The 17,728-nt window shown below is 41.6% G+C and overlaps 2 protein-coding genes across 2 annotated transcripts; both read left to right on the top strand.

The window, feature by feature from the left end:
• The first annotated feature begins 15,220 nt into the window (after window positions 1-15,220).
• LOC108554690 (uncharacterized) lies at window positions 15,221-16,564 on the top strand. Its single transcript, XM_017910038.1, has one exon. It carries the CDS (start codon window positions 15,221-15,223, stop codon window positions 16,562-16,564), a length of 1,344 nt encoding a protein of 447 aa, XP_017765527.1.
• Window positions 16,565-16,610: 46 nt separating this feature from the next.
• LOC108554689 (uncharacterized) lies at window positions 16,611-17,454 on the top strand. The gene is made up of 2 exons (XM_017910037.1): window positions 16,611-16,877; window positions 17,041-17,454. The coding sequence occupies exons 1-2, from the start codon at window positions 16,611-16,613 to the stop codon at window positions 17,452-17,454; spliced, it is 681 nt and encodes a 226-aa protein (XP_017765526.1).
• The last annotated feature ends 274 nt before the right edge of the window (window positions 17,455-17,728 follow it).

Here is a 17,728-nt window from a genome sequence, read left to right as displayed (position 1 = left end):
GATCGAATGTATTTATTCGAAGCAGCCGAACATATTCCCGTCACTCCTATTTCTTCATATCACGCGACTATTCGCACGTTTCTCCCACGATGAAAGGAAATAATAGTAGGGAAGTTCTTTCGTTTGCAAATTGCTTGGAGGGGGCGTGGGATTGTGCATTGTTTAAAGGCAAACGCCGTTATGTCGTAGAGTGGAAGGCGCTCGCCGGACACCATGCTGCACGCATGGATGCAGAAGGTAATAGGGCCAAGTAATTAGAACAACGCTTTTATGGAGCACCGTGACCTATTGCCGGCCGACGTCTCGCGGCGCATATAGTATGCTCGCCGTATACAAACGGAAAGAACCGGTTCGTTAGCGTTCGCTATGCGCTCTACCGCGGAGACGATATTATATTCCGGGGTCGTAAGCACGATGTTTGCGTCGAATGCACCTTCATATAAATTGCTGAATGTTTAGCAACTTGTTTCTCCGTTCAATGACTGTCCGTTGCATACAGCCAAGTGCAAACATGGATCTGCGCTACCTTGGCCTTTGAGGTGTAATAACTTTGCCAGGAGTTGTACGATAATATCATTTGTGTGCTCCATGTAAAGGGTAAAGCCGTACACTTGCGTCCTTCGACCAAATTTGCACTTGGATATTTTTGTGGTGAAAGGCGGAGACCGGCTTTCGGTAAGAAATCGGGGAAGTCTTAAGAATCCTTGTTCTTTTGGAGATTTATTCCTGGACCCCAAATTCGAGAAAGTTAGACCACTGTAGAGACCCCTAGAAATATAATATATGATTTTTGACGGATAGGTAATTTCTTACCGATTAAATTATTCCATTAAACTCCGAACCTGTTTTCTATTGCATTTAAAACCGGATGGAAATTTACTTGTTCTTATCCTGTATGACTGCTGCGTTTTAATGTAATTACGTCCTGCGTGTATTCTGCCATATAGAAATTTTAATTAATAACATGGTACCTGTATACCATTCTTTGAGTCTGAAATTACTTGTAAAGAAAAATTGACCATTATCATTCATGGGGTGACCTTAGTTGCTTAGTGAACCGTAATTGAACGTAATGCAAAAGGGCATTCTTTTTTAAACTGCCAGTGTTCCAATTTTCACAAATTTTCTGCAAGAAAATGCCTCTGTCTTCTACAGTAAAACAATGTCAATGCAAACTCAATCCAGGGATGCGAAAGCAAGGCTCACGAAGGTATGCAAACGATATACATGATAGTGTACGACGCTAACCGCTTACGCAACGATAACGAAAATTTCATAAATATCAATTGCACTCGCATTAAGCTGAAGTTACGTGTGGCGTATATTAACGCGCACGGAATTTGAATAAATCCAAGAATTGACAATATTAAGTTTACAATAAAATGAGTATGTATGTTGCCAATTGGAATTCTGCATCATCAGCATGCGCAATTTCTCGTAAATATATCAAGGTGTAAGGACTTAACAGTGCATTATCATAAAATTAGCATTAATTCGAATATTGGACCTGCAAATGTTCAAATCCAAAACCATTCCCAAACCATTTACTTCAAATTCCCCAGTGAATCGATTATTGCTTTGGTCACATGATTGCGTGATATTGCGTACAATATACGTTAAATTCATTTTCCTATATTTTTTCACTCTTATTTCCCGTTCTCATTCGCGTGTCAATTAACCTGCGGTAGGTGAACCGTTAAATACTAAAGGACGATGCGTGGAATGTCGGAATAAGGTAAATCCACGCGTTACTTGGTACACGATACCTCGTAAACCGCTATAAGACATTTCGTCGAATCTTCAGCGGGAAATGTCCGAACCGCTATTTTTCCGCAACGATTGAACCGCCGAGGGCAATGTGTTGAATATCGGTTGATGAAACGCGTTCCACGGTCTAATTCCAATTCCTCCGCGGCTCCATGCGGGGTAGGTGCTTACTAGCGCGTAACGAAAGTAAGTGACGCAAGTTTCCGACACTTCCGACGAATATGCACAACGTTAGCGGCGTGATGCAGTAAGCATTTCAATATTCTCCTGGATAACGTGCGCGTGAACGAGGATGCACTGCTTCGCGGATTTGCTTCGAATGCATTTGGCACTCGTTCTGGACGGAAAAACAAGAAACCGAACAAATGCTTCAACGGGCAGGAATACTAGAACTGGCTACATACTCGATATCAGGGAGCCATCGGTATGATCCTCTTTGCCTTAAAGATGCCACCGGCGATCTCTCACTTGATACAATTGGAAGTTCTTTGCATTTATTTACGTCCTATCCTACAGGGTTACTTGTTATAGGAAGGTCCGGTTGCACACATGGATTGGATTTATTGCTGGATTCGTGATTCTCGGCAGCTTTGCTATATGCATTGAGGTGTTATGCAATTAGTTATTTCAACTAATGTTGACTGGTGTACTGAATTCGCTGTTCAAGCTGCTATTTCACAGTATTCCAATAATTCGGAGCAAATAACTTGGTACATTGGTTAAGTGGATAGTTTAGTATGGTTTGTTCTGCGGCATGAATTACTGTTCAATATCGTAGCAATTATTAGTGACTAGTTTTATTTATTTATTGCCTTATCCATACGGGATTGACCGATCTGAAGAGGTACAAGGAAATTCTAACAAAGAGGCACAAAGTCAAGGATGGCACAGATAAAGAAAATTAAAACAAGGAAATAATAGTAAAGATAAAAATATACAAATATTCAATGGGACGAGATGTGTATAAGTATAAGAAAAAAAGAATTTTCCACATAGAGATGCGGTATAACAGCTGTTATAGAGTTTGAAGTAATTCGCTGAATAGATGTATGTTTGAATATGTGTTGTCAACATTAATAATGGTTCTATTAATAACTGAGTGGTATACAAAGGCAGTTTTATGTTTTTGTATACGAAGAAAGTGGTATCGTCTTGAATAAGGGGTTGGAACATTGATTGAGGATTTCTCCAATATATCAGATCAATTTGAACGGCTATTGAGCAGTTTATATACAAACAGAATACCAGAGATTACCCTCGTCTCATCAAATGTTGCTAAAATCTGTGATGAGGGTATGAATTCTTAGTTATGGCATGAAACTAACTTGGGTTATCCAATATGCTGTGAAGCTAAACGTAATAACAGGTACCGTGCTATACATAAAGAGCTAGTGAGCAATTTATTATATGGCTGCCAGGTTCTTAGAAACCATGGTTAGGTAGTTTGGATTACAGTTAAATATGTTGCTTTCGCTTATGATATTCATTAATATGAATTGGCTTGCGTGCTCCTTTTCAACGTTTTATTGTACGGAATTAGCTAGCCTAGTTGTATTCCATCCATTTTTTAAAATAGTGTTATTCTCTCATTTGGAGCATAACTATTCTTCCCCCAGGAATGATAGATTAATGACAAAATTTTTTATTTCTTATCAGAATTGATAATAATTATATGACTACAAGATGCTCTACATTTTGGGAGACCTATTGGAAACGCCAGGATACAGACATTATCACAAGTAAGCTTAGAATTTGAAAGTTCTCCAATTTTATCTTATTTCTACATCTCCCTATAATATATAAATTTTATAATGCTACTATTTGTATTATGTCATTTTAATATGGTTTAAACTCGATAGATACCTTTTCGTATTATTCCTAAACGATGTACATTAGTACAAAGATACTGATAAATTGCGTAGAAGTAAATTTTTAAAATATCCATTGAATTCAAATTTTAATTCTGATGCATTTCATCGTTAACGTCCATTTATTTCTCTTAGTATTTACACGGACCTATAATTATTCCGCAATTTGTAACATTCCGCTAGCATTACCATGAACGAAAATAGGTTTTCCAATTTGAAGTAAGATTCTGTATACGAATTTCTGATAGATTTGGCAATTACGGGATATGAGACTGTTAGCGGATACTTCGTTCCGTTTAATTCGTATCGTGGTTACTTCGAGTTTATTCCGCTTTCTTTAAATTATCGTAATTGAATTGTATTTCCTAGTCTCTCATGGATATTATAGAACTGTTATGAAAAATGGTAAGCCTATGCAACAGGGAATTACGAATGCCACGTAAAAGAACGTTTCGAGAGGCATTACCCTCTCTTGGATATAAATGACGAGTGCGCAGGTTCTCCGTATTGAACGAAATTGCATGCATTATCTACTTAAAAATCGTTGGGCATTTCCCACTACAAATTCGACTTAAACAATTTGTAACTGTAATTTTAATTGGAATGCTTGGAAAATGAATATGTGTGGCCCACGACGTGAATAGAATCATTGAACGTAAGTGAAGCGAAATTTAATTACAATTTATTTAATAAAATAATTCTTGACAACTAATGATAGTTATCATCAAAACTTTCAAATGAAGTGATAAAAATAATAAATGAAGGTCAAGAATGCTTCCTCTGGTACTGATATCAGCACTTCAAGGATGAAATGCAATTCAGTCCAGGGTGAAAATGTATGGTTCCATTTTTACGTGTGCAAACTTGGGATAAACTAGAATTCCTTCCGATAATTAGTCGTACTGTGTGCAACGATCTGAAGTAACGTACAGTTGATATGGAGGTAATTTAGACGATGAGGACTATGATAAAATTATCAGTGGATCACACTTATGCTATAGGTTCTTAAGTTTATTCAGTACAGGTTCTTTATCGGATCGCTCCTCTGCCACAAATTCTTTTATTTGGTGAGTAAAGGGCAGTTAATGTGGCGCACTATGCCTGTCAGTAATAGTTGGCAGACGATACAAATGAAATCAAACTGCGCTTCAGTTACATGAGGTGTGTGACATTACTAAAATAAGAATATACGTTGCAGATCTGAAGCAATAGTAAAACTTTGCAGCAAAAAATCGAACGTTTCCCTAACATTCGCTGAAACTGTAATCAAATTGCTTCGAAATTGCGTGAAATTTGTGATACTACTGAAACGAAGAATTTCTGTGCAGATATAAATATGTAGTAAATCTTCGCCCAAAAGTTGCAAATTTCTTGAAAATTCGCTAAAACAGCGGTCAAACAGCGCTGCAAATGCTGGAAATGTGTGACATGACTAAAATAGTGTTATTATGAGCAGTTCTGAAGCAGTAAAGGAACTTCACCGGGAAAAATCCAATTATTCCAAAAGTTCGCTGAAACAGCAATCAAACTGCGCTGAAAATGCATGAAAGATGTGTTATTCAGTGAATAATGCTATTCTGTGCAGTTACGCGCAGTTCTGCAGCAGTAGAAGTACTACATCGCAAAAAATTATCAATTATCTGAAAAATCGCTAGAGCTGCTTTCAAACTGCGCTTTAAAAGCAAGAATTGTGTGTTATACGGTGAATAACGTTATTCATTCGGGAATTGCTGAAGAACGTACCTGAGCTGGGTATAAGTTAATACAATGGCTGTAGAAATATGTTGATGGCTATAATCAGTAGCGTATGGACAATTGTTTATATCTCCTGCTACAATTGATACATCCTTTGATCTTTCTAGAACCTCTACGGAATTAAGGTCGTCAGTGCATAGATAATACCAACGACCATAGTTCTGTATTGGTGGCTGTACATGGTACCGAATATTCAATTGCCATGTATGCTAGACACAATTGATCCATACATTCATTATTATAGAGTAGCTCTGAGATTTAAATCATTATTGTATACATAAATCTGTCGGGTGTAGCACTGTGCAAATGGCTACACTCAGTAGTGTATTCACATTTGTCAACATCCATAGTGACAATTGCTATATCCGTTTAACATCCTAGAGTTTCTGAACAATTTGGCAGATCACGGAATTAGTTAATCCACATGCAGTAGTTCAGTTTAGATTGCTATTCTCTGCAATGTATCGCCATTTGCCAGTATCTCTAGCGGTAATTTATCTGCCGATTTATTCTTGTATAATTGCTGCACATATTTGATGACCAGGGTACAGATTAATCCAATGACTATGGTACCGTGTTAATGGTTATAGTCAGGACTGTACTGTCACTTGTTAACATCAATGGCAGCAATTGATTTATCCCTTGATCGTTCAAGAAATGCTAAAGAACTCAGATTATTAGCGAATTGCATGGTCCAATGGAAATAGCACTGAGTAGATAGCTCCCCGCAGGGTCTACGGTCGACCTTGGTCGGCAGTAGAATGGGATTGGCGACCCCACGGTTCCAAGCTGACGTGCACCTACGTCGAAGTGGGCTAGCAGCCTCAGAACGGTAGTGGTTCGACACGAACGGGACGTACCACGGGAGACCGATTTAGCTCTGGGCCGGCTGTCGTATGGCAGTCCGCACGTCGGTCGCTGGGATGGCCTCGTGGTGGCAGTGGTTGGAGCCTGCATCGCAGGCAAGGGTTCTCGAAGCCCGGCGTGAGAGTTGCGCATCGTAAAGCTCGGGTGCTGTCCTCCTGAGGCAATAGGGATTTAGAAAGGTCCCGTCGCAACACCAAGGGAGTCTACTGGGGCTAACATCCCAGTTAGACAAATTGGCAGGACCGATTGTGTTCTTGGCACATTCGGTTCGCGCAAGTTGGGGGTATCCCAACCCCCCCATGGGGGGGGGGGGGTTATCCCTGTCGCACCTGCGGAGGTTGGATAACTGGGAAAGCGACAGCTTCTAACAGCTTACTATCCAAACTCATGAGTAGATAGCTACACTCAGTACCGAAATACGAAATGTCTATTTCTGAAGTGGTAATTGATCTATCCATTTGTCATTCCAGAATTGTAGTAGTATTTAAATCACCGGTGCATAGACTAGTCAAACGGATATAGCAATGTGTTGATATTTGTTCCGTGTACCGTAATGTCAATTCAAGTAACCCTAGCGATAATTGTTCCCTGAATTGGTAATTCCCGAATTGCTATAGAATATGCGTTATTAGTTTACTGATTAACGCAATAGTCATAGTACCGTAATGGTGGCTGTACCCAGCATAGCATTGAAAATGCTAAATGTTCGTAACTATAACTGATCTAACCCTTGATCCATCTAGCATTGCAATACAACTCAGATGAACGGAGAGTAGGTAAATACAACATCTGTAGGGCTCTGCAGATGGCTCATCATGGTACTGGATTTAAGTACACAGGCAGCAGAATTGTGCAGATCGCTATGTTCAGTATTGTATTGACTTCTGTCAATATCTCCAGAGAAAGTTTCTCTATTCGCTGATCATTCTAGAGTTGCTATGGAGTTTACATCATCAACGAACAGATTAATCTACCGGCTAAAGTGCTCTGTCCGCGGATGTACTGAGTACCGTGCTGCAATTGTAACTGTCTTCAGCTATAACTATACTACACATTGATTATTCTAGGATTGCTGTGGAATATAAATCGGGAGTGGACGGATTAATACAACGGCTGCTATGCGTTTGTTGGTGAACGTTCTAAGATCCGTACTGCCAACTGATCTAAATATAACTAGCCTATACATTGATAATTCTAGATTTGCTGGGAATTTAATCATCAGTGACTAAATTTATACAACGGCTACGTTACTGTGATGATGGCTGCACTCAGTACTGTGGTATTAGGTGTCAATATCTAGAGAGATAATCGATCTGTCCTCTGTCACCTTAGAGTTGTTATAAAATTAAGTCATGAGTCAGCAGATTATCCATAGTACTACAGTACTCTGTTCGAGGATGTAGTAGTCATCGTACTCACAACTGTAAACGTGACTAGACATGACAGATCTATACATAGATTATTCTAGACTTGCGGCGGAATTTCTACCATCGATGAAGAGATTAATCCAACGGCTATATTTCTACGATGATAGCTGTGTTCTGTACTTTGTTGATAGTCGTTATGTATTCGATAGATAATGGACCTGACTTCTACCGTTCTAGAGTTTCTATAGAACTTAAGCCATCAGTGAGCAGATTAATCCAGCAGTTCAGATGCTCTGTAAGTACTAAGTATCGTACAGACAACTGTAAATATCTCTAGTCATACCTGATATACCTTGATTGCTATAGAATTGCTGGGAATTTAGTCATCAGTGAAGAAATTTTTACAACGGGTACATTACTATCATGATGGCTGCACTCAGCACTGAGTTGATAGCTATTAATATCTCCAGCGATAATGATTCACTTCTTTGTCTCTCTACAACTGCTATTGGATGTGAACCATTGGCGAACATACTACTGTAACGGCTGTACCACTTCGTTGTTGCCAACGCTCTGTACTGCATTGCCATTCGTCAACATCACTACCGACATTCGAACGTTCCATTGGTATTTCTAGTCTTGGTATTGTGTTTGAATTGTGAGTCAACCGATTAAACTGCGGCTACAGTGTTCTGTCCGCGGATGAACTAAGTACCGTACCGACAATTGTACATATCTCAAGACATAAGTGATCCATACGTTCATCATTCTAGAATGGCTGAGGAGTTTCAGTCATAAGTGGACAAATTAATCCAACGGCTACAGTACTGTCATGGCGGCTGGGCTCAGTACTGTGTTACTTGTAGTTAATACCTCGAAAGGTAATGGATCTGTTCCACGTCATCCTAGAGTTGCTATAGTATTCCATCAATCAGTGAACAGATTAGTCCGACAGCTGCAGTGCTCCGTTGGTGGACGTACTGTGTACCGTGCTACCAATTTTAAATGTTTCTAGCAGTCGCTGTACTATACACTGATCATTCTAGAATTGCTAAGGAAATTAAATCATCAGAGAACAAATTACTCTAACGGCCATAGTAGGATTATGATGCCTGTACGCTGTACCTTGTTGACAATTGTTTACATCTCGAGCCATAATGTATCTGGCCTTTGTCATTCTAGAATTGCTATAGAATTTAGTCATCATGATACAGATTGAACAAACAGCTATAGTGCCATATTAACGGCATTACTCTGAACTATATAGACATTTGTCAATGTATCCTACGACAAATTGCACTGACCATTGATTATAGGTATTTGCTTTGGAAACTAAGCCGTCAGTGGACAGATTAATCCAACGGCGACAGGGCTTTGCTGGCGGATGTGCCAAACAGCGTACTCTGAATAGTAAATGTCTCAAGCCGTAACTATAGTGTACAAAGATTCTTCTCGACTTGTAGGGTTTGAATCATCAGTGAACAAACTAATACAACGGCTACAGTAGTGTGGCAGTGGCTTTACTCAGTGCTGCTTTGCCAACTGTTAATATCTCTATCGATAATGTATCAGTCGTTTGTGATTTTAGAATTGCTATAGAATTTAAACTATCAGTGAACAGATTAATCAAACTGCTACAGGGATCTGCTGATGTATGTAATAACTACTGTTCAGCCGATTGTATCTATCTCTAGGCATAACCGTACTCTACATGGTATATTCCGCAATTGCCGTGCAATTTAAGTCTCCAGTGGTCAAATTAATACGACGGCTACAATGCTCTGGCGATGGCTATACTCAGTACTGTATAGACATATGTCAATGCCACCAACGAAAACTGCTGTAGACATTGATCATTTTCAAGCTGCTGAACGTCTCGGACGATCAGCGATAGGGTTAGTTAAGTGGCTACGGCACTATGCATGTGTCTAGATTCAGAAATGTACTGCCAATTGTCAATAACACTATAGGCATGCGATCTATCCGTTGATAACTCTAGAATTCCCAGGGAGCTGAAATCATCAATGAACTGACTAGCCCAACAGCTACAGTGACCACTTGGTGGTTGTACTAAGCACCATAGGGCCAGTTGTAAGTATCTCTGGCAATGAGGTATCTACACATTGATAATATTAGTATTGCCGAGGAATTTAAACCATCAGTGAGCCGAATAACAAAATGGTTATAGTGCTGTGTTGGTTTCTATACTCAGTACTGTATTGGCGTGTGCCAATTTCTGAAGCGACCATTGCTCTATCCATTTGCATTTCTACAGTTGCTGACAAACATATAGGGTCAGCGAACATATTAAATCAATGGCCATGGTATTGTGTAGTTGGCTACAATCAGTGCTTGGAAATATTAACTATTGACGATAAAGTATTTAATACAGCCATCAACGCCAGAATACAGTCATTCCGTCAATCTACTCTCATATGATCCATGTTATATTGCTATTCTGGAATGTCCACTGGATAAATTAACTACCGCAAGAAGCATTGCCAGTCTGCAATATGGTACACAGATCAGTATTCAAGGAGTGTTATAGGTGTTGGATGAACTTATTCAATTGATTTAAATTCGGTAGCATCTCTAAAAGGACAAGAGACATATTAATTATCGCTCGAGATCGTATGCTTTGACAATACTGTACTGCTTACAGCAATCAGCACAGTACTCTGTCCGTCGAACCAATATATGCACTGATGATTAACATATTGCGGCAACACTATAATGACAGAGGAAACGTCAATTATCGCTTCCGAAGGTAAGCATGCACAATACAGTACAGAGTACATACAACGCCACAGTGCATATATCCTATGTTTCAACTTTATGTACAAATGACGTATATTAAACAGCCCTACAGGAATAATCAATGCATAGGTCATATATAGCTAGAGATAATTACAACTTACAGAGCAGTACTATGTACATCGACCAACTGAGCAAGGCAGCCGTTGTACTCATCTGTTCACTGCTGATTTAAATTCGTCGGCAATTCTATAATGATCGAAGCTTAAGTCAGGCGTATTTGGAGATATTAGCTATTGTAATATCAGTACTGGATATATCCATCAACGTATTACTACAGCCACACTGCCAAACTATTCTATGATAATCAGGGTTATATAGCTCCGTCAGAATTGTCATAGGATGTCACAACTTTCGCGAAGGTTATTGAGAATTGAAAATGCAGTACAGAGTGTAGCCATATGCAAAATGGTATAGTCGTTGTATTAATAAATTATCTGATCATCTAAGCCCTTCAGCAACTGTAGAATGATCAGTGGACGCAGAAATTTTCCCGGGAGACACTGACGTATGTCATTACTGTATTCACGACGGCAAGCATGAGAGCACTGTAACCGCTTGATCAAAATGTCCACTGATGATTTATATTCCGTAGCAGTCCTAAAATGACAAAAGGCAGTTCCATTACCGCTCAAGGCGTCAACAAGTGGCAACACAGTACCGAGTACAGGCAACGACACAGTTCCGTAGCCGCTGGACTAATTTGTTCACTGGTGACATAATTTCCACAGAAATTCTTGGATAATTGACGTTGACATATATCGGTTCATTACTAAGCGTAGCCATCAGCGGAGCACCCATATCGATTGGTAAAGTTGCTCGCTGATGATTTACATTCGAGAGCAATTCTAGAGTGAAAGAAGGCAGATCCACCATCACTCGAGGTATTATCAATCTACAAAACAGTACTGATCAACGCCATCATCAGAGAACTCTAGCCGTTGGAAGAATTTGATCACTGATGACTGAAATTCCACAACCAATCTAGCAAAATTAATGTATAGGTCAGCTGTGACTTGAGACATTTATAATTGGCAGCGCGGTACCCAGTACATCCACCAGCAGGACACTATAGCAGTTGGATATATCTGTCGACTAACGATTTAGGCTCCACAGCAGTTCGAGAGTGATCAACGGATAGATAACACATCGGAAGTGGTATTGATAAATGCTTGAGAAGGAATGAGTGTGTCCGTTATCACTATACCATAGCCATTGCATTAATCTCTCCGCTGATCACATACGTTCTTCTGTAATTGTAGAATGATCAATGGACTGAGCAATTTTCGCTAGAGATATTGACATATATCAATACCGTATTGCGTACAGCCGCCATCACTATAGCTGTTGAATTAATTTGTTCACTGATGACTTATATTCCATAGCAATTCCAGCATAACTAATGTATAGAGCAGTTACGGCAAGAGATGTATACAATTGGCGTTACTGTACTAAATTCATCCACCAACAAATCGTTGTTGCAGTTGTGTTAATCTTTTCAATGTTGATTAAAATCCTATAGCAGCTCTAGAACGTCAAAAGGAATAACCAGTATAGCTCGAGAAGTCAACAATTTACAAAATAGGCCCAATAAGTGCCATCATCGTTGCACTGTAGCTGTTGGATTAATTTCTTCACAGACGACTTAAATTCCACACCAATTCCTGTATAATCAATGTATGGAAGGGCTATGCCCAGTTATATTCACAGTAAACAGCACATTACATAATACATACGCGAACAGAGCATTGTAGTCCTTTGTTATATATGCTCACTGATGCCTTACGTTCAGTAGCAATTCTTGAATGACAAAAGACATGTTCATTGGCGCCCGATATATTAGCAATTGACAAAACAGTACTGTGTACTGATAACATCGCAGCACTGCAACCGTTGGATTAATTAGTTCATTGATGATTTAATTCCATAGCAATTCCTGGAAAATCAATGTAGAGTATGGTTGCGGCTAGAGATACTTGCAATTGGCAGTACGGCATATAGTGCATCCACTGGCAGAGCACTGTAGCCGTCGGAATAATCTGTTCAAAAATGATTCAATGGCAATTGCAAATCTATCAAAGGTAAATGATATATCGGTAGTGATATTGACAAACGATAACACAGTACTGCGTTTAGCCGTCAACAGAGCACCCTATACGATTGATTAGTCTGATAACTGACGACTAAGGTTGCAAAAGAATTCCGGAAGAACAAATGTATAGGTCGATTATATCTAGAGATATTTACAACTGGCATTACGATTCATAGTAAGTCCACAAACAGGACACTGCAGCCGTTGGAGTAACCTGGTCACGGAAGATGTAATTTCCATAGCAATTCTAAAAGGACGATGGACAGATCCATTGCCGCTCGAGATGTGAACAATTGACGGCACAGTACTGAGGGCAACCATCATCATTTTAACGTATCCGTCGGATAGATTTGTTCGCTGATAATTTATATTCCAGGGCAGTTCTGCAGTGATTAGTGCATCGTACGGTTAAGGCTAGAGATAATTACAGGTGAATGAACGGTGCCACTTTCATCCGCCAACAGAAAACTGTTGCTGTTGTATTATTCTGTTCACTGATGATTTAAAGTCCGTAGTAATTCGTGTTTGATCAGTGGATATATCACACATCGGTGCATTACTAGACTTTGCTGAGACCAGCAATGTACACAATAATAATTCAAATAGATTATTCGGATCGCTGACCAACTAAGTTCTTTAGCATCAGTAGAATGATCAATGGAAAGAGCAATTCAAGCTAGAGACATTGACATATGACAATGCATTACTGGGTACAGCCATCGAGAGTGAACTGTAGCCGTTGGTTTTGTATGTTCAATGATGATGTATATTCCACGGCAATTCTGAATTGTACAAAGATGGTTTCCGTTACGGCTGGTGACATTTACAGTTGAAAGTACGGTACACAATAAATCCACCGACAAAGCACTGCAACCGTTGGAGAATTCTGTTCAGGGATGGAGCAATTTCCATATCTATTCTAAATTGACAAAGGTCGGGACCATTGTCGCTCGAGGAACTAACAATTGACAAGACAGTTCTGTGCATAGCCACCATCACAATACGGTAGCCGTTGTATTAATTTGTTCACTGGTTATTTAAATTCCTCAACTACTTTCGCGTAATCAACGTATAGATTAGTTATTTCTGGAGATACTTACAATTGGCAGCACGGTGCTTAGTACAACAGCCAACAGAGCATTATATTCGTTGGATCTATCTGTTCACTGATAATTTAAGCTCTATAACAATTCTAGAGTGGTCAGCAACTAGACCAAATACCGATAGTGCTATTAACAAGTCACAACACAGTAATTAGCGTTAGCATCTATACAATACGATATTGAAGTAACATTTGAAGTAACCTTTTAGCTGGTCATCCAAGTTCGTCAGCAATTGTAGAGCATTCAGTCGAGAGAGCAGTAGTCGCTATAGGTATTGACATATGTTAAACAACACCGAGCTTCTTTAGTAATCTCTAAGTTTTGAGCCTTTTGAAACTATTTACGTTTTTATAATTCTAGAATCAATAGAGCATTTAAATTACGAGGAAACCAATGAATACAGCGTATTCAGTACCGTGTTAATTGCTGTAATCAGGAGTGTTTCGCCACGTCTTACTGTCCCCATCGATAATCCATCTTCCTTTCGTCAATCCAGAATTGCTGCAGTAATTATATAATCTGCGAAACGATTATTCCCTCGGCTCCAGTACTGTTTTGGTGACTGCAACCTGCGCCTCATTTTCAATTGTCAATATCATCTGCGGCAATTAATCGATCCATTGGTCATTCTGGAATTGGTGTAGAATTCAGATTATCTGCGAACGGATAAATACAACTGACATAGTGCTGTTCAGATTACGACAATTATTGCTCCATCTTCAATTGTCAATTTCCTCGGCGATAATTTGTCTATCCAGTGGTAACTCTAAAAGAGCAATATCGCATAGATCACCCTAATTTCGTTCGGCAAAGTGGCTGTCGTCCTGCTTTGATGGCTGAAAATCTGAGGATTTCTTCGAGAAAGTGACATCAGAGTAATTGCGAAGTGGAAGTCTACCAATGGCCGGAATCCCGCGTTGCTGGAAGGATATTCAAGGGAGAAGGCAGGAAATAGGAGTTTTGGCGTTCCCGACGCTCGACGGTGACACGCCCGAAACTTCGAGATTCGATTCTACCAGAACAAAGGAGTGGAAGAACTTCCCTCCAATTGTGCTGGTGACGTCTTGCAGTGTGCTCATTTTGAGCTAAGCATCTCCGTGATCTGCGAACTGCAAGTGGAATTAGAAGAATTTCAAGAAAATAATATTGACAGGCGGCCATCTTGGACGCCACGTAGCACGCAGCCACAGCGTCGGTCGAGCGTACCCCACGCTCGCCGCGGAGCGGCCTAACGGTACCTAAGGGTATATCGTTACCTGCAGCGGACTGCACACGGACGACCGCGAGGACTAAATAAACTTAATAATTCTATAATAAATAACATTTATATTTAAAAATAAGGATTAAAATTAAAAATTAATATCAAAATTTAAAAAAAATTAAAATTAAAAATTGAAATTTATAACGTATATCGAACATTATCAATACTACAAATAACACAAATAACAAGGTTAGAAGAAATTAAGAATCAAAAATTAAAATTGAAAACTAAAATTAAAACCAAAACTATATCAAGATTAAGGAAACCAAGAAATTGAGATTAAAATAACTAAACTAATTAACGGACGATAGTACACAAAGGTGCCTATGACGCCCGGCCCAGGTAGGAACCTGGAAAAACCCTCGGTCATGTTGACGCGAGCAAAGGTCCCGGCCTCCCTTGCCGGCCGCAAGGCAGGTAGGAGTATGGAGGAAAAACCATCGGGTAAGCGCAGGGCGAGTGCCACCCCGGAAGAACCCCGCCCAGAAGACCAGAAAAGCAAGAAGGTGGAAGCCAATGAAACGCCGGCAATTCAGCCAACGCGCACCGTTTCGGAGATGGTGAAACGCGCCACCGAAATCGAGAAGAAGATGCTGGCCTTCTGCCTCGACCCGGCAAAGAAGGTCGGGAAAGAGAACGCCGCAACGGTGATGGAGAGCTTCCTCGAAATGCGCAAGATCGTGGATGCCCTCACACTGAAGAATAGCTTCCTCTGCGGCAAACTGGAAGAGAGACTCTCGTCGTCAGACGAAGCGAAGGCAGCACTAACCGGCGCCGCCTCCAGGACAATGGAAGCGACAAAGCGCCTCGAATCCGCGGCTAAGGGAGCCACAGCCTCGGCCGCCGGGAGCGGACAAATATCTTACGCCGACAAACTGAAAGTGTCGAGCAGAGTTCTGCCGAAATCAGCAATAATGCCACCGAAGGACGTGGTAATTATAACGCCGTCTTTGGAGGATACCGATATCAGGACGAGCGAGGAAGCTCGCGAAGCGGTCTTCACCTTGGTCAACTCAAAGAAGAGGGGCATAAAGGTGAAGTCAGTACGCCGCGCACAAGGCAATGGCATAGCGGTAGAAACGACTACCGCAGAAGGTCTCAGAGCGTTCACGGAGAACGCTAAATTGAAGGTTATTGGCCTGAAGGCGAGGACGCCAACCAGAAGCAGACAGAGGATGATCATATACGACATCCCAAGAGAACTGACGGAAAAGGAGATCCGCGCTTGCTTGAGGAAGCAAAATAAGGAAAAGCTGGGCGACGCGGATGTGCAAGACATAAAATTCTGCTTCCGTACAGGGAGAAAGGATAGCGACGAGACATACTGGGTCGTAGAGGTCAGCCCTCAAATACGAAGCAAAGTGATATCCGGGAAATTTTTCATATCCTGGAATGCATGTAAAGTCCGGGACTTCATTGCCGTCAGCCGCTGCTACAAGTGTGAAGGCTTCGGGCACGTGGCCAAGCACTCTAGACAGAAGCACGATACCTGCGGTCACTGTGCCGAAACCGGGCACGACACAAAAGCTTGCCCAACAAAGAAGAATAACGCAGTCTGTGTAAATTGCAAGAGGAGCGGCAAGAAGAGCGATCACGCAGCCTCTAGCGTGAATTGCCCGTCCTATAAAGCTGCACTGGAGAGGACAGTCGAAAGAACCGTCTATGGATAAGAAGAAAAACGGTCGGACGGAGGAGATAAGTATCCTGCAGCACAATATGCATAGGCCAAAAATCGTGCCCCACGTGGTTAGGTCGCAGATGGAGCTAACGGGCGCAGATATCATACTGATGCAGGAGCCCTACACCATGGAAGGTAACATACCTGGATTTGGGACGAGCGTCGCGATCGTGTGTCGCGGGGATAAGAGTGCCCCACCCCTCGCGGCGGTGGGGATCAGAGGAAACCATATCTCGGCTCTCGAAATCGCGAGTTTGTGCATGAGACACTGCGCTTGTGTACAGATAAGCGACGGAGACACCGAGGTATACGCGGTCAGTCATCGGCATCGCGCAGCTGGATAAGGTTTTGACGTACCTGCGGGGCAAAAGGGACATCGTCGGAGCGGACGCCAACGCCAAGTCACCCCTGTGTTTCAGCAGGGAGCTTGACGAACGCGGCGAGCTCCTCGACGACCTGATTGCATAGCACGGTCTGTTGGTGCTGAACTGGCCGTGCGACGTCACAACGTTTGAGACAACGCGCGGGAAATCTAACATCGACGTGACGCTCGTCACTCCGGAAGCACTACCGCTCGTGCACGACTGGAAGGTGCACGAGGACGGAACCTCCAGCGACCACCGGGTACTGGAGACGCGACTTAACCTCAAGAAGTGGAAGGCACTGCCACCATCACTGCCACTACGCTACCACGCCAGGAAGGCCAAGTGGGAAAAGTTCCACAAGCTCATCATCGAAGAGAAGAGGAACCTGTCCGAAATGGTAATCAGGTGCCAAGAGGACGTAGAGAGTATTGTCGTAGAGCTGGAGCGGGTTCTCACCAAAGCCTGCGACGCGGCCGTACCGAAGAAGAAGTGGTACGAAAGGTCCAACTCTTGGTGAACCCAAGATCTCACACGTGCCAAGAGAGATGCGTACCGAGCAAGAAGGAGGTACCAGGGGACCAAGGACCCCGCAACGAGGGAGACAGAGAAGCAGAGATACCGCGAATTACGAAGGAAGTACACCAGAATGGTGACGAACGCGAAGATCCAAAACTGGCGCCAGTTCGTCACCGAGGAAGGAAATAAAGAGCCCTGGGGAATTGTCTACAAGACTGCCCTCGGGAAACTGAGGAGAGAAGAGGCGACGTGCGCACTTCGCACGCCGCAAGGAG

This window comes from Eufriesea mexicana, unplaced genomic scaffold (assembly GCF_001483705.2).
Source record: "Eufriesea mexicana isolate 0111107269 unplaced genomic scaffold, ASM148370v2 scaffold58365, whole genome shotgun sequence".
Taxonomy (NCBI): Eukaryota; Metazoa; Arthropoda; class Insecta; order Hymenoptera; family Apidae; genus Eufriesea; species Eufriesea mexicana.
Note: the sequence above shows the minus strand (reverse complement) of the source record. Positions and strands in the feature narration are given on the sequence as shown.

Excerpts from the sequence above, each read along its gene's own strand:
- LOC108554689 (XM_017910037.1), top strand. The coding sequence starts at position 16,611 with ATGCATAGGCCAAAAATCGTGCCCCACGTGGTTAGGTCGCAGATGGAG. Across the intron at positions 16,878-17,040 it reads TAAGCGACGGAGACACCGAG|CACGGTCTGTTGGTGCTGAA; the intron begins GTATACGCGGTC and ends CTGATTGCATAG.
- LOC108554690 (XM_017910038.1), top strand. The coding sequence starts at position 15,221 with ATGACGCCCGGCCCAGGTAGGAACCTGGAAAAACCCTCGGTCATGTTG.